At 33.4% G+C, this 25,840-nt stretch overlaps 1 protein-coding gene across 2 annotated transcripts in view; it reads right to left on the bottom strand.

The window, feature by feature from the left end:
- The window catches only part of LOC116667152 (chromo domain-containing protein cec-1-like), a 270,808-nt gene extending 245,267 nt beyond the window's left edge, over positions 1-25,541 (bottom strand). For both annotated transcript variants that reach the window (XM_032491437.1, XM_032491436.1), the window contains exon 1: positions 25,495-25,541. In XM_032491437.1, the coding sequence (XP_032347328.1) occupies positions 25,495-25,509 (15 nt within the window). In that variant the 5' untranslated portion in view covers positions 25,510-25,541. The remainder of the gene's footprint in view (positions 1-25,494) is intronic.
- Positions 25,542-25,840: the final 299 nt, after the last annotated feature.

Genomic DNA, 25,840 nt, shown 5'->3' with positions numbered 1-25,840 from the left:
TCATAACTGAGAATGTTTCTGCTGAAAGGGAGAGAGTTACTGGAGTGTTGCTATCCCTGCTTTATGCCCTCAGAAACTTCAAAGGGCTGAGACAGGGCAGTCACCCCAGTTTCTCATAGTGTGAAATGAAGTGGGCAAAACTGGGCCCGTAGCAATTACCACTCCTAATTGCTGTGAAATGCTCAAAGCACTTTTCTATAGACTTTTCACAGCCTGATCAACAACTGAAAACTATTCATTTAGTTTATAAATGAAACAAAGGAAGATGGGCATCCCCATTCCTGAAGTAATCAGCACAGAGCGCTTGCAGGAGGGTTATGGAATCCACCTGACAATGTAACAGAATAGGAGACGCTGTTGATCAACAGTCAGAGAGACCAATTCTGACCACAACGATGCAATTCTTTTCCTTCATGGGTCATCCTGCATCTCTCCTTCTTTTTAAACTAAGTAGAGTCCTACAAGACGCAGTTTGGGAAGCCAGAAAAACCCAAAGAGGAATAATTCCTTTATTTTTGTAGCAATTTAACTGTGTTCTTTGTTTCTTTTTAGAAGGAAATTTAAAAATGTATAATTAAGTTCCTCATATATGTAGGAATCTTTCTTCCATAGTGATTTTTAAAGGAAAAATTATTCTACCTTTATTAAAATTGGAGGGATACTGAATTATTTCTCCATTGACCAGGATGATAAAATCATGGTTCACAAAATTCTATGACTGGGAGAACAAAAGGAAAGCATTTGCTTTCAAATGAAATAAAATTCATATTTATGAATCCCAATTTTTATGTTAATTTGCATCAGCTTATATGAAACCAATTTACAGCTACTCACTCCACACAAACTCCACAGTAAGTTGGTGAAAAGTAAAATCAGGTTTTAAGAACTTACTCAAGCACCACATACTTGATTTCCATTTTTTTCTTAAAGGGATTTCTTAAAGATTGTAGTCAACTACATTGGTCATCACACTGATTTAGGAGATAATTTTCTTCAACCTTTCTTCGTTTAGCAAGCCGCTAAGTAATTTTGTGTCCTTAGTGACCAGTATTGCTAGATACTTCAAAAGAGATTACCTTATTTATCATAATAATGTGTAAGTCTCTGTGAAACTATGCATTTTTCATATTATCTTATTTTTGCTAGCAAGAAAACTAAGGTTCTGAAGCTCAAAGTTCTGATTATGTGCTTGACCTGATTTAAACTCTTATTGTGGGGATTTTTGTCTGTCGAATCCGACTACTAAAAGCAAGAAGGAGAGGAAAAAGGGGGATACATAAATCAACAATTCTACACTCCTTTAAGACAAAATCTGGAAATGGTAAGAGGAGAAAAGAGTGTCTTTTTTCACCATTTATGGTGAAGTATCTCCCTCCCCCCTACTCAATCCCATTAATAGATTTATTTTTAAACTTTCTTTTCTAATATAGGTGGATTCCTGGTTCTTGATGAGCACTTTTAACAGAGTGCTTTCTGCCTCCAGAAAATCAGCTCAGACTTTTCTGAAGGCTTTTTGGCCAGTTCTAGACACAAGTGTAAGAACTTGGCAGAAATGTAGACTGTGGGGAATTAAGTGCAGTAACATTCTTGAAGGAAGGTTATTTTGAGTGCAGAAGTGGAAGCTTAAGTCAAAGTTTTCCTAAATTCAGAGATAAAATACTCTCTGGGATGTCACAGATTTCAGTTACTCTCTTCTGACTTCTACCATCATCTCTAACATGATGGTGGGCCTTGAACTTTGTGGATGGTGTACCAATCGAAGAGTAAATTCAAGAGTCTATAAGTAATGAGTCTATGAGCAATGTCCTTTTATTTTGAGTCTACCCATGTGTATTGTCCAATTTGAGGTGATTAAATGGTTGTGCGCCTCTGCGGTAAAGCAATGAATCAACACAACCTCATGATTGTCATGCTTTCGTCACTACCATCATCATAACTACTGTCATCACTATCATCAACAATAACAACCTCCATAACAAAATGTTGCTCTACTTTAAGTAATAATTCATGGTTTTACTTATTACCTCATTTAATACTAATCATTCAACCAGTAGGTCTCACTATATTCATACACATGAGGACACTGAAGTACATAGAAGTTAAGCAACTGACTTAAGGCCACATATCTAGTATTAATAGTTAATTTAAAAAAAGTTGAAATCTGGTCTGTATAACTATAATGACTATACTATTTCTGCTGTGCCTTCTCCCTCCAAGTCAAATTAGATAAAAATGTTCCACTTCTATTGTTCTTTTAAAGCCTGACTGCCTTTCAGGAAAGATGCTTGAATATATCCTATCCATAACCTCTTGAAGTACGCTGTTAATTCTGAGCTAATCCCACCTTGAAAGCACATTGGATGAAGGACATAAGAGGATACAGCTCTTTGAAAATATGTTTCTTAGATAGCAACAGCATTAAGGACATCCCAAAGGAATTATAATTAGATTGTTTTCCCTTTTACTTAATGCTGTTAAATATGTAAATAATGCTGACCTTATAAAGCATTTTGGAGGGTAATTAGAGACATGTTCTTGTTTAAACCATATTCAATAAACACATTTTAGTGGAAAGCATGTGCATCTTTTCCTTGCATGTAAAGCACTAATATATTTTGGTTTGCTAAGTAAATATACATTTTAATGTGTGTTTTAACTTGGAAAATTCATATTATTTGCAGGCTTTGATTTTTGTTGTTAGGCATTGAAAGATTTATTTATTTATTTATTTTTTTGTAAAACAAGCTCAGCAATTTTGGGAAAAAAAATAGCTTAAATTGCAGTTTAGGCTGAAAAAAGAAGCCAATTACACAGACAGGGTTTTGTTTTGTTTTTGTCTTTTTTTTTGGTAAACCTATAAAAACATGAAGGGACTATTATTTCTAAGGTAAATAATTACTCCAGAAGATGGTAAGTCTATAATCTTGGGAAAACATTGTATGCATAGTATGGGGGAAATGGCATTAAACCAACAGTCAGCTCCTGTTCTCCCCTGAATTCAGTACTTGTGACTTTGGACAAGTCACTTAATCTGTCTGAGACTCCTGCTCCTCATCCAAATAACAAATGTATGATCCTAGAGTTTCTAAGGTCTCTTTTAACTGAATGATGAAAAGGGTGTTTTGAGTTTAGCATTTGTGTTAATAAAAATATTTATTTTCTAAGTAATTTAGATTGTCTTTAAGAATATGAAAGAAAATTAAATAATCTCTCAAAGAAATAAAATCTTGTTCATATGTCAAATTCTTCATTGACATATTATCTATGTTATATATGTTCATGTTTCCATACCCTATATAAACAGGAAAACTAAAAAGGTAATAATTGCTTAAAGAACATTGGCTTTATTGGTATAAAACAGATAAGATCATAAAGGCTAATTTCCAGACAACTAATGTGGACTTTTTCAGTCTTAGACACCTAGAAATAGATATTATTGTTCATAATTTTTAACTGAAGAAAAACAGGGTCAAGGAGGTTAACTGAACCAAAGACATAGCTGGTAAGTGGCAGAGTTGGGCTACAAACCCAAGTCTCCTTGTTCTTATTACTTCCACATCACCATATAGTTCCCTATAGAGAGAGAATATGACCTCATTGAAAGACAAAGTAAGCACCCAATATATGAAAGCACAAAGCTAAAGTCACTGTTTATGTAAGTGAGGAAGACATGCTACTGGGATAGTCTTGTGTAGCAAAGCGAGTTGCTAAAATTGTATAAGATTTTTGGGAAGAGTTGATTTTGGAATTATGTTGGTTACAGAGACAAGAGGGCATAGACATTAGTTGTTGAAACCTGTTTTGTGTTGATTTTAGAGAAGGGATGGGTTGACATCAGCTTTAGAAGAATGATCACTGAAAGAAATCCACAGCCTGTCCACTGACCTTCAAAGTGTCAAGCTTTGTTTATGGAAGCTAATTGTCACTGATCAGTCAGGCTTAAAATGTTTTGATGTTAAAAAGCAAACAACAACAACAAAAAACAAACAAAAACAAACAAATCTTGATTGTTATAGGCACCATGGCTATAGAACTGCAATAGATTGAGTAAATAGGTTTAAAACCATTTATAGTGTTTCCTTGTTACCACAAGTATCAGCAGTTTCACAACTGCCTATCAGTTTGGTCATTCATTGGAAGGACTCACACAACTCAACATAAAGCTATAGTTATGGCTAAGATTCAGTATAGTAATGGCTATAGTCCAGCAACAGCAGGAAAAAAGAAATACAAAGGTGAAGGCTAGAAAAGTAGAACAAAATCTTTCTTGACCTTTCTCTATAGGATCACACAGACACATTTTTCTTACAGCTATGAACTGCAGGGATGTATATGAGATGTCATTGCCCAGAATGTCCTGTTTGAATCTTGGCATCTAACTATCTTAAAGGGAGCTGGTTACATATTTACCACCTGACCAGCCATGGTGCAATCCAAACCAGTTACTATGTGCCCATCATGAATCTCTAGGTTTACTTTAAACATGTTGACAGCTTAATTCATCTTTATCCACTGCTTCAAGTGTATTGAATGGCATCAATACCATTGCAACTGTGAAAAAATCCCAATAGTTTAGTTCTCAGAGTCTGACGGAGAGTTGTCATCATGGCTACAGAGATAAGCAAGAATCACGTGAAACGGACTTGCCATTATCATTACCTTTCATCACATCATAACCATATAAATGCTAGTCTTTTATATGTCTTTTACAGATTTTTAAAAATTTCTCAATATTTACCCTTCCATATGGACGACAGATATCTTAGGAATGTGTGTGTAAGAGGTTATAGGAATAACTCCTTAGGTATTATTTACAAGGTCTTTCAAGTATGGCTCCTAAAGCAGGGAATTTATTATAGCACTTAAGTCTTTACTCTGTCATCAGACTGCCTTGCTTTGAGTCCTGGCTGTATGCCTCACTAGCTCTTTGATCTTGTACAAGTTGCTTACCTCTCTGTGCCTCCATTTGCCCATATGTACTGAGAATAACAGCAGTATCTACTTCATTAGGTTTGTATAAGCATTAAATAAATTCATGCATACATGCTCCTTAGCAAAGAGTTTGGCACATAATAAAGAATTGGAAAATAATAACTTTCAATAACAATAATTATAATAATTAGTATTATTATTACTATTATATTCATGATCACATTTGTTTTCAGAGTCAACCCATAATTAGACATGTCATGTGTTATCATCTTAATTTACAGATGGGAGAAACTGAGATTCAAAAAATTCCAAAAAGTTTCCTTCACAGGTAACCATTTTGATAGATTTTAGACTTATGACTTGTTTCTCCTCAATTAAGAAGAAATACTTAAAATCTGAGAACAGACACAAATATCAAATAGTTTTGAGTAAAATAAACAAAGTTAATATCTTGACGCAAATCTCAAAACTTTGTGGCAGTATTTGGATTTGTGTGCTACCAGGGCTAATTGTTTGAGGTAGGGGACTAAACCCTCCAGAGTCTCATCTCAGGAAAACATGGTTAGGCACCAGGGAATCACGAAGCATTACTAGGTATAACTTCCTAATGCACAGGTCCTTATTTTGGGGCTCACGGATAGATCTCCTGAGATGTTATATGGATTTGGTGAAAGGTCCCATAGCTTCATTAGCTTTAAAAATGGCTCTAGAGTTTCCCAAAGCTAAGAACAATTGATTTAGGATATGAGCTTTATTGTAGTTTGCATAAAACATTTATCTCTGTGGCAAGGTGTGGTAGCTAATCTCATGATTATCAACCCTGTCATACTCTTTGGTATCAGATAAAAGAATCAGAATATTATAGTTAGAAAGATCCACTGACATTACCTTAACAAAATCTATGATGTAAAAGAATAAACTAGGACCTTGAAAGTACAGCAAAGCCTTCTTAGTGAGTATTATCATTAATTAAAAAAAAATCAAATTAGCTAATCATAGCTTCATTTAAAGTGCATTCACCATACAGAAAATAGCTCTGACTTAAATCTTTGTTTAATCACGTCGTAAAGTCTATTCATGTCATGGGATGGTTGATATTTCAGTTCAGTGGATTCTTTAAAGCTAAATTGTGAGTGTGCCAGTTTGTACCCTAGAGCTACTGTGATAGGAATAAAAGTAATATCAGCTTCTTTATACTGATTATTTGTGACTTTGAACATTTTTATTATATTTGAAAACTGTCATATTTTTTCTCCTTAAAATATTTGATTTTGAAAAGTTTTCACATTTTGAAAATTTCTAAGGCATTTTCTCCCAGAGATAAAAGTTTCCAAGTATAATAATGGCCAGTATTAGTAAATGATTTTAAAATAAAGAATATTGTTATTAGTAAATATTTTCAGGCACATATTAATACAATGTGAAATGTAACTCAAAATTTGCATCAATCATATATTTTATCTTGTACTGAGTTCTTAACAAAATCTCAAACGTTGTTCTAGGTGACTGGTAGATGACATTTGTAATCCATGCCAAACCTTCCAAAGTAACTATTATTATTTCTCCTGTATAGATAACTATGTTTAAGCAACTTGTCCCAAGATGCATAGATTCTAAGTGACAGCTGGAATTTTAACCCAGATATCTACCTATTCTTCCCCAATATCCTACACATTTTTTCCTTATGTTATTGTTTATCTAAAAGAATGGTGATGTTTCTAATTTGTAGAGATTCTGATGCTGGAACTTATAAAACAGAGAAGAGATTATCCTAATTTTCATAATCTCTTTGAGATAATTTGTCTTTTCAAATGCAGATTTAATGAATTTATTAAAATGATTTAATAATCTTAGTAACAAGCCATGATAACAAAATAGGGAAAAACTTTCAAAAAATAATTTATGACACTATCAATCACTTTGGCAATTATAGAAATTTGCATAAACAAAAATAAACTAAAATAGAATATTTAGACTATAAAAGTTATTCTTCTTATAAGATAGGGTATATTAGAGAGAGATATAAAAATCAGATTAACCTAAGAGACATATGGACTAAGCCCTCATTTATAACTGGTCCTATGCTTTGTACCATAGGTAAATGGGATAAACTAAGCACCCTGGAAACCAAATAAAAGAAAATAAATATGTGGTTATTAGCCTAATACAAAAATTTGTTCAAAATACTGGAACTGATAGTTGGGTGAGGATGAGATCTTATAATTGAATATAAATTCCTTCTAGGTGGAAGGCATTACATTTTCATGCAACAAATGTTTAACGAAGAACCTACCAAATGTCAGGTGTTATGCAAGACTATGAGATACACAGTAGTGAGCAAACGGGAAGGAAATGCTTTCCACGCCCTTATGGAGCACACTTCCAGGTGGGGAGACCGACAGCTGGATAACCAGTTACATGTGTTGATAGAGAATGCTTTGGGTGCTAAGGGAAGACATAGGAGGATACAGGGTCCATGTTGGGCAAATCAGGGAAAACTTTATTGCAGTGGTAGCATCTAAACTGAAAACGAAAGATGAGAGGGTCAACTAAGTGAAAAGGGTTAGAGTGTGTGTAAAGGAAAATTCCATGGTAAAAAGGACCTTCCAGGTAGCAGGAATTGTGTAGATAAGGCCAACAACAAAAACTAACAAACAAATCTGTCATCTTGTCATAGTCAGGAGGTGCCAAAGTCCACCATCTTATGACTGGATGGTCATAAGGCCTTTGCAGCCCATTTTCACCCTTATTTTGGAAGCTATGTTATAGGCACAAAAACATAGTGAGTCATTGTACAATGAACTATGAACACACATACTAAGATATTCCTTATTCATAGTCCTTCTTCTACTGTAAAACTAAACAGGACAAATACTATCTCCCTTCCCCTTGGTGATGCCATACATCATCCATTAGACCAAGTCCCAGGCAACATGGCTGCAGTGCACTAAGATCTCACTCATACAGGTGTGCACTTATCCTTTACATGACCAGTGAACAGTTTATCCATTTGGTGGCAGCCAAAAAGAAATAGTGCTTTTTAAAAAAAATACATCTTGAATATAAGTGGCAAGAGATTGATTTCATGCCTCTAGGCATTTTTGTAACATCTTAGATTAGTACAGGAACACAGTAACTTGGTAACTAAGGTTTTCAAAAATTCGGTTTTCAAAAAATCAAAGCTATTTTCATCCAGAATACATTGATCCTTTGGCAGGATCCCCAAGGTAAACATTATGTGCAGTGTGTGCTGATTTTCATTCATGCCAAACTATTCCTGAAGAGTTATCTTCCATTTTCTTCACACACCTGCACATTTGAGTTACTGGGACAGGACATCAGTGATTATCTGCTTTATTATTTTATTATACTTTGGCTTTTATAAGGAACCTTTTTTGACATATAGAACTTCATCATTTCATTTGAAAATACTTTCTAAAATCCTGAATAAATGTTTTTCTCTCTGAAACACTAGCAAAGGGAGGGATGCAGATGCATACTTGCTGCAAGGGCACTGACAGTTGATGCAATCACCTGCGATCTCTCTACTTCTCTTTAGGAGGAGAAAGAGGGGAGAAGTGAAGCCAGAGGTGTGAGAAATGGCAGATATGTTTCTCCTCATCATTCAGTCTTGGTGTGAGCTTGTACTGGGAAAGCCGAACACGCTGAAACTTAGACCTTATCTGAATTTCAGTCTTCATTCAGTCGTTGTTTCTGTAAGCTCCACAGCACTGCCTTTATGCCTTTAGCATGACACTTACATATTTAGAACACTTGTATTTTATCTGCTCGACTGGAAAAGGTATTCTTTGTTAGCAGAGACCGCATCTTCTCCCACCCTCCCACAATTTCTGACACAAATTGGACTCGTAATATACAATTTGGGACTGAATGTTTGCTAGACAAGTAGAGATTCCAAATCTCAGTTTAGCCTTCTATGTTGTGTGTTGGTGGACAGACTGCTTAAACTGCTGATCCTCAATTTAAATAAAAAATTCAAAAGGAGGATAAACTGTTTTGTAGTGTTGTTGTGATCATTAGACATAATATATGCATTATGTTTAGTGTTTTACAACTGTGTTTCTTACACAGGGCAAGCATCTAATAAATTTTGATTGAATAAAAGAAAGAAAACAGGGTATTATTACCTCTTAAAAGAGCCTTGGGTTTGAGAACTACTTGTATTTCTGAAATGTAACAATAGTAGCTTTAACTGACTAATAAATAAAGTTTTTCAATAGGAAGTTTATTCCCATGTAGGTCAAGACCATGAAGAAAGTCTTCTAAAAGTCACAAAGCCTCAATTATGGCCCACTTTGTCCTCAGATTTCTCTTAATATGCTCACAGTAAGTCACCACTAAAGGTCATTAAAAAGGGCTGGGGAGGCCAGACAGAAAGAAAACAGGAAAGGGTGAGAGTTCCCATGACAAGTGAAGGATATGTTATGGCCTTGTCCTTAAGGAAAAAATATTTCCTGGTCACTTTTTAGGCCTAGTCCTCTGAGGGGTTTCTAGTTGTCTCCTCAAGGCTAACATAGCTAATAAAGAGATATGACAAAGATCTTGAAAGTAGAAACTAAAAAGTGAGGTCAAAAAACAGATCAAAGAAGGCTCCAAAGAGAAGGAAGATACACAAAAAATGGATTATGAAGAAATCATGGCATTCTCAGGATTTTAGACCATTTGACCACAAACTAAAAAGTTCCCCCTTTAGCACTGTGTCTTGACTGTGTCTCTGGCTTTGGCCTTGGACTTCCCCAGATATATGAATTTAACCACAAATGAATTTTCCAGAAAAAATGCACCTTTAAATTATCTCAACATACCTGTCAATCAGAGAATAAGTGGGTACAAGTGGGTATGTTTTTATTTCACTGAGCAAATGAGTAACAATTGTTGATATCAGCTGCCAGCTATGAGTTCCTGAGTATAAGTATTTCCTCCGTTCTTTCATGTCAATGTTAATAGAAATTAATGATCTAAGTGTCTTGTGCTGAGGGACTGTGCTAACATCTATAGGTATGATGACTATTATTCTTCAGTTTGTGTGCATGTGTGTGTGTGTGTGTTTTGACTATTCAAGCTAAAACCAATCTGCCAGCCATCAGAATCAAAGTGATTCAATATAATGTTGGGTGTACAGGTTTAATGCTATTCTTATCAAAATCCCAGCAAGACTTTTTTTTTAGATATACACAAGATTATTCCAAAATTAATATGAAAAAGACAATGATATAGAATACCTAAACAATTTTTTGAAAGAAGAATAAGGTGGAAGGAATAAGTCTGCCTGATTTCAGGACTTATATTTTATAACTACAGTGATCAAGACTGTGATATTGACAGAGGAAAAAAAAAATTCATCAATAGAACAGAACATAGAGCCCAGAAATAAACCCTCAAAAATATGCTCAACTCATTTTTGATAATGGTAAGGGAGGAACTGTAATCTTTTCAACAAAAAGTGCTGGAAAAATTGGACATCCATAGGTGGAAAATTAAACCTCAAATTAAGTTTCAAATCTCATACAAAAGTTAATTCAAAATGAAATATTGACTTAAAACACAAAATCATGAAACTAAAAATTAGAAAAATAAATAAAACTTTAGTTTCCAGGGCCAAGTAAAGACTTTTTAGCCAATACCTGATCCATTAAGGAAATATTCATAAATTGGAATCTAACAAAATTTAAAACTTTTACTCTGAAGAACACTGTTAAGAACTAAAAAAGATTAGCTAAAGACTGGGTGAATCATATATTTGAATATATGCAAATCATATATTCAACTAAAAAACTCATATCTAGACTACGTAAAGAACTCTAAAAACTCAACAGTAAAAAATTTTAAAATTCAATTAGAAAATGGGTAAAATACATGAATAGACATTTTATCCAAAAGGACATATAGTTGGAAAATAAACACCTGAAAACATATCAAGCATCATTAGCCAGTAGGGAATGCAAATTTAAACCAAAATTAGCTATCACAACACACCTATTATAATGACTAAAGTAAAATCTAGTGACAATACCAAATGCTGATATGGATGAGTAAAACTGGATCACTTATGTTTTCCTGGTAGAAATGTAAACTGGTACAGCCATTCTGGAAAACAGCTTGCTTGTGTCCTAACTATTTAAACATGTAACTACCATATGACACAGCAATTATACTCGTGGGCATTTAACCCTGAGAAATGAAAACTTACATTCACCCCAAGTCCCATACAGGGATATTCACAGCAGCTTTATTTGTCATAATATCCAACATGGGAACAACCCAGAAATCTTTCAATGGGTGAGTGGTTAAACAAACCTGGCATACCCATACCAGGGAAAAGTATTCAGTAATAAATAGGAACAAACTGTGATACATACAATTATCTGGATGAATCTCTAGAGATTTATGCTGAGTGAATAGTCAGTCCCCAAAGGTTACATATTGTATGATTCCATTTATATAACATTCCTGAAATGACAAAATTATGGAAATGGAAAAAGTATTATTGCTTGCCAAAGGTAAGAAGGGATTGGGTGTGGGAGGGAAGTGGGTGTGTTACAAAAAAATAATCTGAGAATGCCTGCTGCAGTGAGTATGTCCAGTATATTTTCTGTACCAATGTTAATATCCTGTTTATCATATTGCGAGAGAGTTTTGCAAAAGTTAGCATAGGGGGAACCTGGGTAAAGGATACATAGGTTGTACTGTATTATTTCTTACAACTACATGCATATACAGAATTATTTCAAAATTAAAAAAATTAATTTATTAAAAATGAAATTTTGGAGAGGCAGATTCATCTCAATTTTAAAAAAAATTTATGTAAAAGATAAATGACAGCCTAATCTATAATTGTGATCTCTTATTGGAGGTGCTGAGTGATCAACTCAATGGTAGGATGGAGGGGAACTGTGAGATGAGTAAAATGTTACACAACGGAAATTTTGGCTTTTACAATAACTGAGGCCTTACGACGGCACAGTGTCCCTATTGGTTAGTGCCAAATCCCAGCAGTAGAGTTTCATTTCTTTTAAGCCATTTGGATCATTTTACAATTTCCCACAGGCATATGAAATAATTGACACCAAAACCACATCAAAACAACATTAAATATTTTATAGTTCAAGTTTCTTAAATTCTATGGCTATATTCCAAAAGTGCATGAATTTTCAGAAGCAAAGAGAAGAGTAGAAACATCAATAAACATAAAAACTCTACTGGATGTGTCTTTATAAACTAAACACCTGGATAATAAGGTCAAGGATACTTTCATGCCTTTGTAATCCAGGGATGCAAGTGGGGATACTGTAACACAGATATTCTCTAAGATTAATTACCATAGACCTCAGAGGATCTGCAAATAAATGGGGCAAGTGTGAAGGACATAGTGAAAGTAAACTTAAGAACAAGAAGATAGAAACTTCAAGGAGAACTAGGGCTGTGGTGAGAAAAATCATTGTCACTATTTCATACATCTTGGTGGTGACAAAAATACTGTAGGAATCTTACAACTTAAATTGTGATTTCATTGGACCTCTAATTATATTCATTTTTAAAATAAATTTTTATTGAAGTACAGTCAGTTTACAATGTTGTGTCAGTTTCTGGTGTACAGCACAATACTTCAGTCATATAGGAACATACATATATTCATTTTCATATTCTTTTTAACCATAAGTTACTACAAGATATTGAATATAGTTCCCTGTGCTATACAGTAAAAACTTGTTGTTTATCTATTTTATATATAGTAGTATCTGCAAATCTCGAACTCCCAAATTATATTCATTTAAAAATGGTTTACTTACATTCCTGTTGGATTGAATCCTAGCAACTTTATGGATACACTGTTGGTAGAAGCACTCCACTACAGGCCCTGAGACATGTTCCTGCTGACTATACGAGAATGCAGGACCCAGACCACTTTTTAGCCAAGACATTTCTCAGAATTGTACTTGCAGCAAACAACCTTAAGGAATGTGATAACGCCTTCCTCCACACAAAGAGCAGCCTTTTTTACACTTCCTATAAAGGAGTCTTTCAATCTGTGTTTCCCAGATATGGTACATCCATACCATGAATAGTACTTGGCAATAAAAGGGAATGAACTATGATACATGCAACCCATTGCATGTGCACTATCTGCTTTGCATCACTCCTGCAGGACTTAAGGATCAATGGGAATCAATGCAAATTTTATGCTTGTGCCTGTTGCTATGGTTGCCTTGGTCTCTAACCCAGGGATCTCATGTCTTCTACCAGCACCTGTAAACCTGTTTAAGCTAGTTTGTTACCTTGTAAGTAAGGTAAAATAGAATCTCAGACTGTGAGATGTATTTTTTTCTGAGAGTTATGAAACTATCTGATTCCCTAATTTAAATGATACATAGTACTGAAAATGTATCCCTTTGTTTAGGACTCAATTTATTTATATTTCATTAAAAGGCTATAAAGGAAAACAACATTTTTATTTGTTTTTTGTGTTTTTTTGGGGGGGTAATTAGGTTTATTTATTTACTTATTTATTTAATTTTTTTAAGTGGAGGTACTGGGGATTGAACCCAGGACCTTGTGCATGATAAGCATTCACTCTACTGCTAAGCTATACACTCCCCTGAGATTTTTAAATGTTTAGGAATAAGGAGCAAGTATTCTGTAATAGTCCTCCCCTTGACTCATTTAATGGAATTTACAGAGCATTCATATGTTACAAAATACACTTCTCCATTCAACTTTAAAAAAGAACCATTTGATTTTTTAAATCCTATGCTTAAAATTAAAATAACATGACAAAATGTCAGTAAGGCTTTATGATGTATATTTAATAAGATGGCTGTCTTAGAAATGCTTAAAATTCTGTTTTCTCTAGCCATAATAAGGATTTTACATGTTTTTAAAAATTTTTATTTATGCCATAATGACTTGGCATTGTCTCAGTAAATGGTGTAATAATGATGACACATACAGGAGGAATTTATACTAATTTTGAACATAAGCGCAATAGGACTACATCTACTTCCAAAGTCACTGAAATATGAGTGTTCCATAGGTGACAAGTGTTTTATTGGTATCCTATGATTTGTAGGATATTCATTTAACAGGGAACCAGGAAAACAACCCCCTTTGATACTACCAATGCATTCCATCTCTTCTCTTAACATCTTCACCCAGCTCCTATTTTCTCTCCCCTGGACTATTTTAATTGCTTCCTGTGTGTGTTCTACCTTCATCCTCAGTCTCCCTGCAAGGTATTCTCTACACAGTAGCCAGAGTTTCATTTTCCTTATTAAAAGCACCAAGGATTTCCTACTGAACTTAGAATTAAATCCAAACTTCTTGCTCCGGCCTCTGTCTTCTCCCTCCTTACCCTACTATGCTCCAGCCACACTGTCCTACTTCTGGTCTCTTGTTCAGACCAAAGTCATACTTCACACTGGAATTCTTTACTCCTGGTTTTCAGATGATCGGCTCCTCATCTGTCCCAGCTCTGCTTACAGTGCCCATTTCATAGAGAGGACTTCCCTGACTTACTTATTACAACCTTCTTATTACATTTCCCTACCTTTTTCTCCACACAAAATTGATTGTTTTATTGTATTTCCCTTATTTCCAAGTATGTATATATTTATTAATTTATAGTCCACTTCTCAAGTATGATCCCAGGAATCCGATTCTAGTTTCTCTTGTTCATCACTTATTTCACAGCTGCTAGAAAAGGGTCAGTCACATAGTAAATGCTTCATAATATTGAACAAATGAGTAAAAAGGTAAATACCTATGGGTATTAGCTCTGGTATCAGGGAAACCAGAATCAAATCCCCAGCTCTCCGTTTTACAAGCTACGTGACATTGGGCTAGTTGCTCAACCTCACTAAACCGTTGTTTTGTCACTAGAAGAGTAGAGAGAACAACAATTCCTACCTTATAGATGTGTATGAAAAAAATACAGTAAATGCAAACTGCTGAACCCGCTGCTTCAAAAAGAAAAATTTCTCAACAAATCGTAGCAGTCATTTAATTACTAGTACCCACATCCTAGATAGCTCCTTTTTTTTTAGAGTTTCCAAGCTAGCTTCACACATGAAAGGAACTGCTGGCGAGTTGAACTTTAGGATTACATTAGGAGATGCCGTTACTCATATCATGGGATGTGGGCAGCATCCTACTTCAAATCGGATTCAGAGAGATATTTTATAAAGTTAAAATATTAAAACATTTTGCTTAGAATTCTTCCAGTCTGTTCTGTCATTTTGGCTTTGCAAATAAACAATATGGGGAGAAGGACTTTTTGATCCTAAATTATCCAGAGGCCCTGCCTCATCCTGAGATATTCGAAGACTCCTATTTATACCAAAGCATTTTGCAAACAACAGCTATCACTGGGACTGCTTGAAATATGAGAATTTATCAGGACAATCTAAAACAATTTTTCAGGGCATAAAAAGAACAAAAGAAGAAATGTTATTCAACTGTTTTATTCATTCACAGCTTTTATTCTTAGAGGGCTTAGAATAAAAGGGGACATTGGAAGATTTGAAAGTTTTCTAAGTTATTAGATCTCCTTCTAATTAATAAGTTTTTTCATTACTGTTAATGTTATTCTATAGTATCTATTATTAAAATTATTATGTGAAGTGGTGACATGTTGAAAATGGCGTAAGTTTTGAAACAATGGAGACACTGGATAGATAACAAAAAGAGACATTTTAGAAGGCAGGGTTGATTTCCAGATGAATTTGGAATGATGTTGATACCTACATCTCCTGCTCAAGTGGGCAAAAAAAGTTAACACTCAATCTTTAACATCAACGTAGAGCTAGTAGATTAACTCAGCCATGAAACCTACCTATCACTATGAATCAATAAATTCTCAATAGTATTTAAGCTATTTTGAAATTATTTTCTGGTTTTTTACTATTTAAAAACATAAAAACTGACGCTCTGAAGTAGGAGCTTGTCAGGTGGAGAAGAGAGAATAGTATGCATTGAGAAAAGGAATTCTAAGAGGGGCTGGACTGTCTTGGGAATGGTGATAAGTACTGAGCCCACAGGAGAAGAGCTGAGGGGGGATGGAATGCTGGAATATGAAGTCTAAAAAGTGGCCTGCGTCAAGATTATTGCTTAAAATTACCTAATCGATCCTTTACACGAGCAACTCAGGAATTGTTTTTGTCAGGGCAGGTGAGTTTGGCCATAAAACAACATATAGACAAACCCTACTAAAACAAAATCTGTTGAAATTTTTATAATAAAAGTACCATGACCTTATGTCAAGTCTTCATTGTTTATTTATCTAGGTAATTTATCATCACCTAGAAGATTATAAATGCTCATTCTCTCCAACAATCTCTTTTCAATCTCTCCCCACTAACCCTTACAGCTGTCAGATAGATTTATTAAAAACAACAACAAAAACACTTCTTTGATTATGTCACTTGCAGTCGAATCACTTTCAGTGACTTCTCAATTCCTTCTAAATAAATTTCAGAAAATTGTAATTGATATTCAATCTTTTCTGGGCTCAATATCTACATCCATGTTTTCATTCACACTCTAGAGTATCGCTCCAAAATTTTCTGCCCCTTTGACATTATTTATTATTATCTTCCCGGAATGTACTTCTTTTCTCCCTTCATTTGTTTCTGTGAATGTTATATCCAACTTCATGGCCTATTTGAAATGTCACATCTTTTATTTTCTCATATCTCTTCCTCAGTTGGATTCTATGTTTCCCTCCTTTGTTCTGTCTTAGACTTACTGGTGAATTTTTAATAGCATTTAATTTCACTTTATATATTCACTTGTCTTATTTTCCCTCCTAAATTATAAGCTAACATAATTAACCCTGACAAGATTCATATCTTAATCATTCTAAGGAACATATTGAATTATTTATTGTAAATGCTCAATACATATTTGACTACTAACTGATTAAATAAATGAATATGTGACTTTCACCCATCTGTACATTCTAGATATTTAAAAATCTTGAGGAATAGTTCATGACCTGCTTTTAGAATTGCAAAGTAACTAGAAAGTTCTCATAAGAAGAGAAATTGATATCCAGCCACATGAGCTAATGTTCTGCATCCTTTTGACATATTATTTTCAGATATAAGGTGATTTACACTTTCTTCTTGAGTGGGCAGAGCCAAGTCAGCCTGAAAGATATACTGCAGCCTGATACATAAGCAGGAGAGAAGGGGCTAGATTGATGAGTTTGTGCAATATGCGAGAACTAGTATGAAAACACAGAGATTTCTTAATAAAATGAAACATCTCATCAATAATCAGGAAATGAAGAGTCAAAATACAGTTCCATTAAATTCAAATGTTGTGCTTGATTATACTGAAGTACAATGAAAGATATTGAAGCAAACATTTATTCAAAAGACATTTAAGAATCCTCTATATTTTTCCAACTTGTTCCTGGTACAAGGGATGCAGGAATGAATATGGGATTCTTTTCTTTGAAAATCTCACAGACTATTTGGGATAACACATGTAAAACCAGGTAAATTCAAGTGTGAAAACTTGATACATTAAACAATATGTGTATACATCCAGGGGACACAAGAAAACCACCGTAGTTAATCTTGAGAGATGACAAACAGTGACAATATAAAAACTACCTGATTTCTTAGTGATTGCTCATTTTGGATGAAATATAGATTACCATATGTAAAGTTAGACATGTGTCACTTTTAAAAACTTGTATAAATCATAAATAGGTAAATAAGGATATTATGCACTTCTGACTATTCACTTCCTTAATTCAAATAGTAAAATTTTAAGAAAAATGACTGAGTAAGGACCCAGAGAAACTATAAGAAATACTAATAAGATATTAGAGAATATATTAGACTATGAAACCAAGAAAAATTCTCTGAAAACTATGGCAAAGAAAAATGAAGTAGAAAACAAAGTAGAAGAGTAAAACTTTGTAGATACACATTCATCAAAAATGTCAATGAAAGTGCAAGAACCCAATATAGGAAAAGTGAGTTACAGCTATAAGTGCAGCAAAGGATTTGAATGTGTTTCTCACACTGTGAGTACCTCTCATTTCATCTGGTCAAATATATTCTTTATATGTAACAGATGTTGTTTTTTCCTACAATCAGTTTTTTCATTAATCATTAATAAGTCAAACGAATTGATTGTCTGTTTCAAAGGTGTCATGTTGGTCAGATGTAATGTAGATTGCAATGAAGAGTTTGTATATTAGATATTAGATCACAGTGCTATTAATATTTTTTAAATAAATAAATCATTAACAATTCATTAATAACAATCAGGGTAATTTAGAACACCATATTACTCATAGCATAAATAAAAATAGAGTTTTTAATCCAATAAAATATACTTATAATTAATTAATGATGCAGATTATTGATTTTAAATTAATATATAGAAAATTCACCTGATAAAATCATGATAGTAAATTGAGTGATGTTTCTAAAATTAGTTATGTCCTTTTAGAGCTGCATGGAATGAAAAAAGAACTGGTCTTGATTTATGTGCCATTATTTTAGAGAAGATGGAAATTTGGAGTATATCTTTTTTTTTCACTAAAATGAGTAAAAATTGTCCTTTAATTTCTGTTTAAAATTAAATGAACGACTTTAAGTTCTGGTTCACTGCTTCATAATATAGAATTCACAACGATTGACTAGTTATAGTTCCTCTCGGACAGATAAGCCTGTCTAATTTTATGATTTAGATTATCTGTAGTGGCTATACACATCAGCATGAGGTAGCCTTATTCCATGTATTAATGACTCTAAACTCTTAAAAGGGCTTACTAGGGCTATGTAAACCCAAAACAGGTCACCAACAAGGTTCTGCCAAACTGTCACTCAGACACTTCATTTAATAACATGCTTCCAAAATCACCTCAGCAATAGGAAGAAACAGGGTAAGTCTTGTTCTGTCTCTCAAAGCTACTGTCCACAAATGACAGTCTCTAACTTGGGGGAAAAAGTCACATGACTATATTTAACTTCAAAGAGGTCAGGGAAGAACAAATCTACCAAATACTAAAATATATTTATGAGGTTTTTTTTTTTTTCAGCATTAGTGAGATATAGTTGAAATATAATATTGTATAACTTTAAGTGTTCAATGTGTTGATACATATTCATTGCAAAATTATCACCATATGTTAGCTAACACCTATATCACATCACATCACATAATTACCATTTCTTTTCCATGGTGAGAACTTTGAAGATCTACCCTCTTAGCAACTTTCAAGTACATAATATAGTATTATTAACTATAATCACCACGCTGTACATTAGATCCCCAGAACTTATTTATCTTATAACTGGAAGTCTGTACTCTTGGCCAACATCTCTCCTTTTCTCGGCTCTCCATTCCCTGGTAACCACCATTCTAGGCTCTGTTTTTATGAGTTCTGCTTTTTTAGAGTCCACATAAGTGATACCATGCAGTATTTGTCTTTCTCCCTCTGACTTATTTCACTTATAATGCCCTCAAGGTCCATTCATTTTGTTGCAAAGGGCAGAATTTCCTTCTTTCATATATATATATAAATATATATATATATATAAAATATATATATAAAATATATACATATATATATATCTCACATCTTCTTTATCCACTCATCTGTTAACTGATATTTAAGCTGTTTCCATATTTTGACTACTATGAGTAATGTTGCAATGAACATGGGAGTGCAGGTATCTCTGACATTTTGTTTTCATTTCTTTGGATATATGCCCAGAATGGGATTGCTGAATCATATGGCAGTTCTAGTTTTAATTTTTTGAGGAAACTCCAGACTGTTTTCATAGTAGCTGTACCAATTTATATTCCCACCAACAGTGAACAAGGGTTCTCTTTTCTCTACATCCTCGCTAACACTTGCTATTCTTGTCTTTTTCATGATAGCCATTCTAACAGGTATGAGGTCATATATCTCATTGTGATTTTGATTTGCATTTCTCTGATGATTAGTGATGTCGAGCACCTTTTCCTGTATCTGTTGTACCTGGTGGCCATTTGTGTGTCTTCTTTGGAAAAATATCTACTCAGATCCTCTGCCCATTTAAAAAATATAATTATTTTGTTTTGTTTTGTTTTGTTTTGGTATGAGTTCTTTATATATTCTGTATATTAACTGCTGATCATATAAATGATTTGCAAATATTTTTCCCATTCTGTAGGTTGCTTTTTCATTTTGCTGTTGGTTTCTTTTGCTACACAGAAGCTTTTTAGTTTGATGTACTCCCACTTATTTATTTCTGCTTTTGTTGCCTTTGCTTTTGGTGTTAAATCCAATAAATCATTGTCAAGACTGATGTCAGGAGCTTATCTACTATGCTTTATTCTAGGAATTGAGTTAATTTTAAAATACGTCTTCTTTGTCTTGTTGGGACTCATCATTGTAACAACTCATTATTGTCCCTTAATAATCAGAGATGCTGTCATATTAGAAATGTCATTCTGAGTCAGTGACATCACCAAGCTCCTTCTTAAAAGTTAGAAAGAGAGCAGGGTGATCACAGGAAGACCATATGTAACAAATATGCTTCAGAAAAGATTACTCAGCAGAACATAAGCTAGTTCTGAGATTAGTGAATGAATCAGATGAGGTGCCTGAATTGGCTAGTCAACCAAATTTGAGCCAGGCACTTAGGCTTAGGAAAGTATTAAGTTTAGCAAAGAAAGAATTGACACTGGGTAAGCAGAATAAACAAACTGGCCAGGGGCACCATGTAGTTGTTAAGAGTAGGAATGTAAGCAGGGACTCTAACCAGGATAGACCAAAAAAAGACAGTTGATAGAAAGGACAGATATTGGAACTACATAATTACCTGGTTAAGCACAACATCCTACATAAGGTTGCCAAATAAAATCCAGGATGCTCAGTTAAATTTAAATTTTAAATGAACAATGAATAATTTTTAAAATGATACGTATGTCTCAAAAATTGCATGAGACATACTTATATTAAAAACATATTAATTTGTTACACAAAATTGAAATTTAATTGGGCATCTTAATATTTTTATTTGCTAAATCTGACAACTCTAATCACACATGAAGTTAAAATAAAACTATATAGTTCATAGCAGGATAAGTTCTGCAGTTAATGTTCATTGGATTAATTTTTTTAAATGGGTGCTCAGAATTTTTTTATTGAGTGCCTAAATTCTGGAATGTTTGTCCTAATCTTTTCACAGTTTAGACAATTAGGAAACTTTCTTGGGTCTGAATATAAATAGAGTTCTTCAAACTTGATCATTAAGGATGGTATTCATTTAGACTTTAGTCACTAGGTGAAAATAAGAGTCTGGTGAGGCTAGAGAGGAATAAGTAAATTTATCTAACAGAAGCAATTTTTTTTAATATTAAATTGCAACATTTGAATTTGATAGTTAAAATAATTGAGAGCAATCTTTGATAGACTGGGTCAAAGTGCTTATTATACAGTACAGATTATACTACATAGTATACTTTTTTTATCTTTAGTTTTTGTTTGTTTGTTTGTTTTTATATGCCACTACACAAAAACCATACATAAGGTGGTTTTTTGTTTTGTAATTTTTAAACAAATAGTGAATCTGTTAAATTTCTTAATAACAATGTGCATTGATCAAATTGTGGTACTCAGAGAAAAGCTCAATCCAGTGGAAAATATCAAGTGACAGAATCCTTTAACATTTTAATATCTGTGGAAACATCACAATCTTTTTTTACTTGTTTTTTTGTGTGTAAAAAAGAAACTTTTATTTTAAAAAACATTTTTATTTTTAAACTCATGATTTCTCATAAAACAAAATATTCTGCTCAGAGAACTGTTCTAATATCATTATATTAGCTATAATGTTGTAAAGTATAAACCATTTTAAATGTAATATTTGTATTTTGCAAATTAATTTTAAAATTAAATTACCTAAATATAATCACTTGCACTTATCTCTTTTTATATATTAATCAAAATAGGAATTTTCCCCAATACTAATTCTTTTATAAAAATCAATTTTCTTCTTTCTTCAGAGTATTTTTCCTTTGGATTTCATTTATAATGACTACAATTTTATATAATAATAGGAAGAAAATATGCAGAGGTTTTTCATAATTTATACCTAATAACTGTTGATTTACATTTTTCTGTCACATTAAAATATATTAAAAATCTAATATTCCAAAGAGTTTGTCTTTTGTGTCCTTTCAATATCATATTTATAGATCTTTGAAAAGAGGACACACCTTATATGTTGTATATTACCACCTTATGTATTTTATACATGCATACATTTTCAAACAGACTTTATTTAATGGTTCTTTATAAAATGATTTTAAAGGTTTATGGTATTATTTCAAGGCATATGAAATAAGCAACTGTGTTATTTCATCACAAAACCTAAAACAAAAGTCATTTTTATCATTGTTTAAACATTTGATAAATGCAACAGACCTGAACACCTATTTTTAAGAGTATTTTTGGGAAAAGGCCAGCAGTATTAGAGGTAATTTGCTCCTGTGCTGTCAATCAGGAACCATCCTTGTTTAAATCCAGAGACTGCAAAAATAGTGATTACCTGACCTAGAGACCACACTAAAGGCCCATTTACTTTCTCGAGACTTTAAACACACAAATTTAGACAAATGATTTAATATCCCATCCATCTTTAAGAAGCCATCAAAAGCACTTTCAGAACCATTCTCCTTCATCTATGAAAAGCCGATATATTTAAACATATACTTCACTTTTGTAGACAATGGTGATGTTATGGCAAAAGAGATATAAATTGATTGTAAAATGAAGGGTTTTTTCCTAGCTTATTTTGAATGAAGTCAGTAAGAAGAAATAGAATTTTACTTTTCCATTATTCTGGTAAGTACCATTTTACTGCTTATAATTGAATTAGGAGAAAGAACATAAGGCGACAGTAAAACAAATAATACACCTGAAAGAGGTGAACGCACCAGGAACTCTCCCAAATTTCCAGTATATTGCTGTTAACAGCCTTTTCTATCCTCCTTCCTCCTTCACCTGGATATTTCCTTATTTTTTAAGACTCAGTGTTGACATTACTTCATCCAGGAAGTTTCCTAAAACTTTTAAGATTGGAGAGGGTCTATCACTATGACAATCATAATGCCTTGGTTTTTCACTCTATTACATATGACACATTATATTGATCACACCATATTATAATTGCCTGTCAACAAAGGTCAGCCTTTTCTCTTCAATGTCTCTTGCATAAACAGCACAGTGCTTATTTTACTGCAGCCATGTAATAATATTGGAAAAAAATGAATGATTATAAATCAGTCTTGCAGAATTCAATTGACTACCTGGACTGTCAAACATAGTTTTAAAAAAATTCTGAATTGGAAATTAGTAAAATAGTCCTTAAAAAGAAGTTACAATGGGGGAAGAATACAATTTCAGAGACCATTATGAATTCTAGGTCACAGTAGTTGGAAGTGAATTTCTGCCTCTTTTGTGCTCTTGCATATATTAGGTCAGCGGTGAGTTTATTCTACTAAGTTTCATGGTAGCTAAGCTTAATCCTGTGCAGTACTGAACAAATCTTGTGACAACTCAGGACAAGTTTTGCTTTTATTAAAAAAAAAAAGAGAGATTTTTCTTGTAAATTTCCTGGTTTCTTTTGTGCACCAAAGTTACATGATTATGAAAAAAAAAAGTATCTTGGTTGACAGGGCAGATAACTAAGCAGAAACTTAAAATATTGCCCTGAGAAATGTACAATTATATACGTAGGGAGTGTATTGGTTAGGAAAAGGCTGCTGTAACTGAAGGATCCAATAAAGTATAGCATAAAGAACAAAAACATGTATTTCTATCTTCCACAACAATCCTGAAGTGAATGGTATATGTCCATGGATGCAGTTCTATTCAACTGGGTCATTCAGGAAACTAGGATTCTTTATAAGAGATCGGCCTACCTGGGGCAATTTGTTTCATCCATATGCTCAATGCTGGGTTGCTACAATGTCTGCTTTCCAGACTGAGGAGAAAAGGAACAAATAAGGAGAGCTATGTGCTACCTACCACGCACAATTCTATTGTGTCGAGCTCCCCAGCTATGACTTCAGGAAAAAAAAGGAGAACAGATTTTGGAGGATGACTAAAAATTTCTACCATTGAAAGGGAAAACATATTAGCTCTTTCAGTAATAAGGAGAGAAATAACCAAATAGATTCAGGATGCACTTTACCTGGATTATTATTATACCCCTTTGACCCACTCATCATCATGCTACATATACATAATTTCACTGTTTAATACATCATACTTATATAACAGATTAGTTTTGAAAAACATTTAATGAATTAGAAATATGATAGAAATAGATGGCTAATTTTAGAAAAGGTTATGAAATTTAAAATAATCCATTTATTATTTTATAAAAAAATCATATATGTAATAACTGGAAAGATATGCCCCAAATGTTAATACTGATTGATTTTGGTGTTGAGATTATGAGCGCCATTTAGTTCTTTTGGTTGTTGTTTGTTTTTGTTTTTGTTTCAGTAACAGTATTTCCTAAATTGTCTATCATAAACATTAATTTATTTGTGATATAATTAAAAAACAACACCTATCTATATGAAGAAAAGATAGACAGGGATTCTGTAAACACCACAGGAGAAACTAAGTTTAAGTACATTTAATTTCAACTACCATTTGTCTAAACTAGTAAATTTTGTGGTCAGAAGTGTCCAGACATGCTTATGGCATCTTATAAGAATTTGTAAAAACCTAGATAAAAACAGTATTAGTAATGACTTCTGGAGCTACCTCACTGATATGTGCTGTTATTATTAAAGCAAACACTTACTGTAACACAGTCCCATAAAGAATCTTATCACAAAGCCCATAACAGCACATAAATGTTTTATTCTACAAAAGCATTGAAACAAAATGTTGAAACTATTGTGAAATTCAAAATACAAGCCGTTATTTCTCGTCTAAATGGCTTAGTTGGTTAAATATTTTAATCATCCATTTTTTTTTATCTGTATGAGGCTTGAATTCTTGTTTGTGATCAGCACCAAGTTAAACAAGGAAGTAACCATTTCATTGCCGGACATTTTAATATTCTCCATATTATTGTTATAAATAGCCTTTTAAATTATCCTGGTCTAGTTATTTTTCTTTCCTATGCCAAAATGAAAAGATTGTAACAAATGTTATTTGTCATTAGTATCAATATTCTGCTTTTTTAATTGCAAAATTATGATCATATGCCCATAAACAGTTAAGTACAGCAATTAATTTCAGGCAATTTATAACTTAAGTAAAGTAAACTCCATTTGTTTGCTGCCCTCTTCTCTCGCTGGAGGAGGAAACCACTTTCTCTAGCCTACAGATAAAACCAGAAAGTTTGTTTATACATTACTTCTTGACAACGTATTCCCTGAAAGTCTATCTAGTGTGTCAAGTGCTCCAGCAATCTCTAAGCAACAACGTAACTGCTAGGTTTACTTATCACACTTTTGTGAATTGAAGTGAGAAGGAAACAATGCACTTTTAGATAATTTATTACTCACCAACACAGCAGGCATCCTGAACTTCGCACTGGTTCTCCATGCTCCCCAAGTCCTGTGGAGTTGATACGGAGGCAGGTGAATGCTGAGCACACAGTGGATTTGTGTCTGAGCTGAGGAACACTAAGCATAGGAGATCACCAGTCTTATGAGTTGCCCTCAAAGCTGCCTAATATTTGTCCTTGAAGAAGATACTATTTTATTGTTCTGGTCAGGAAATAAATCTGATCTCTGACCCAAAGTGAGAAGCTCTATCTTTCCAGGCCATTGGCTATAAAAATATCCTCAAAAAGATAGTATAAGATGGCTAGAAGAGTTACAATTATTTCTCAACAGTGTACATGCTGTT

Source organism: Camelus ferus, chromosome 11, assembly GCF_009834535.1.
Source record: "Camelus ferus isolate YT-003-E chromosome 11, BCGSAC_Cfer_1.0, whole genome shotgun sequence".
In the NCBI taxonomy this organism is placed as follows: domain Eukaryota; kingdom Metazoa; phylum Chordata; class Mammalia; order Artiodactyla; family Camelidae; genus Camelus; species Camelus ferus.
The sequence above is the reverse complement of the archived record's forward strand: the minus strand, read 5'-3'. Positions and strand labels throughout refer to the sequence as shown.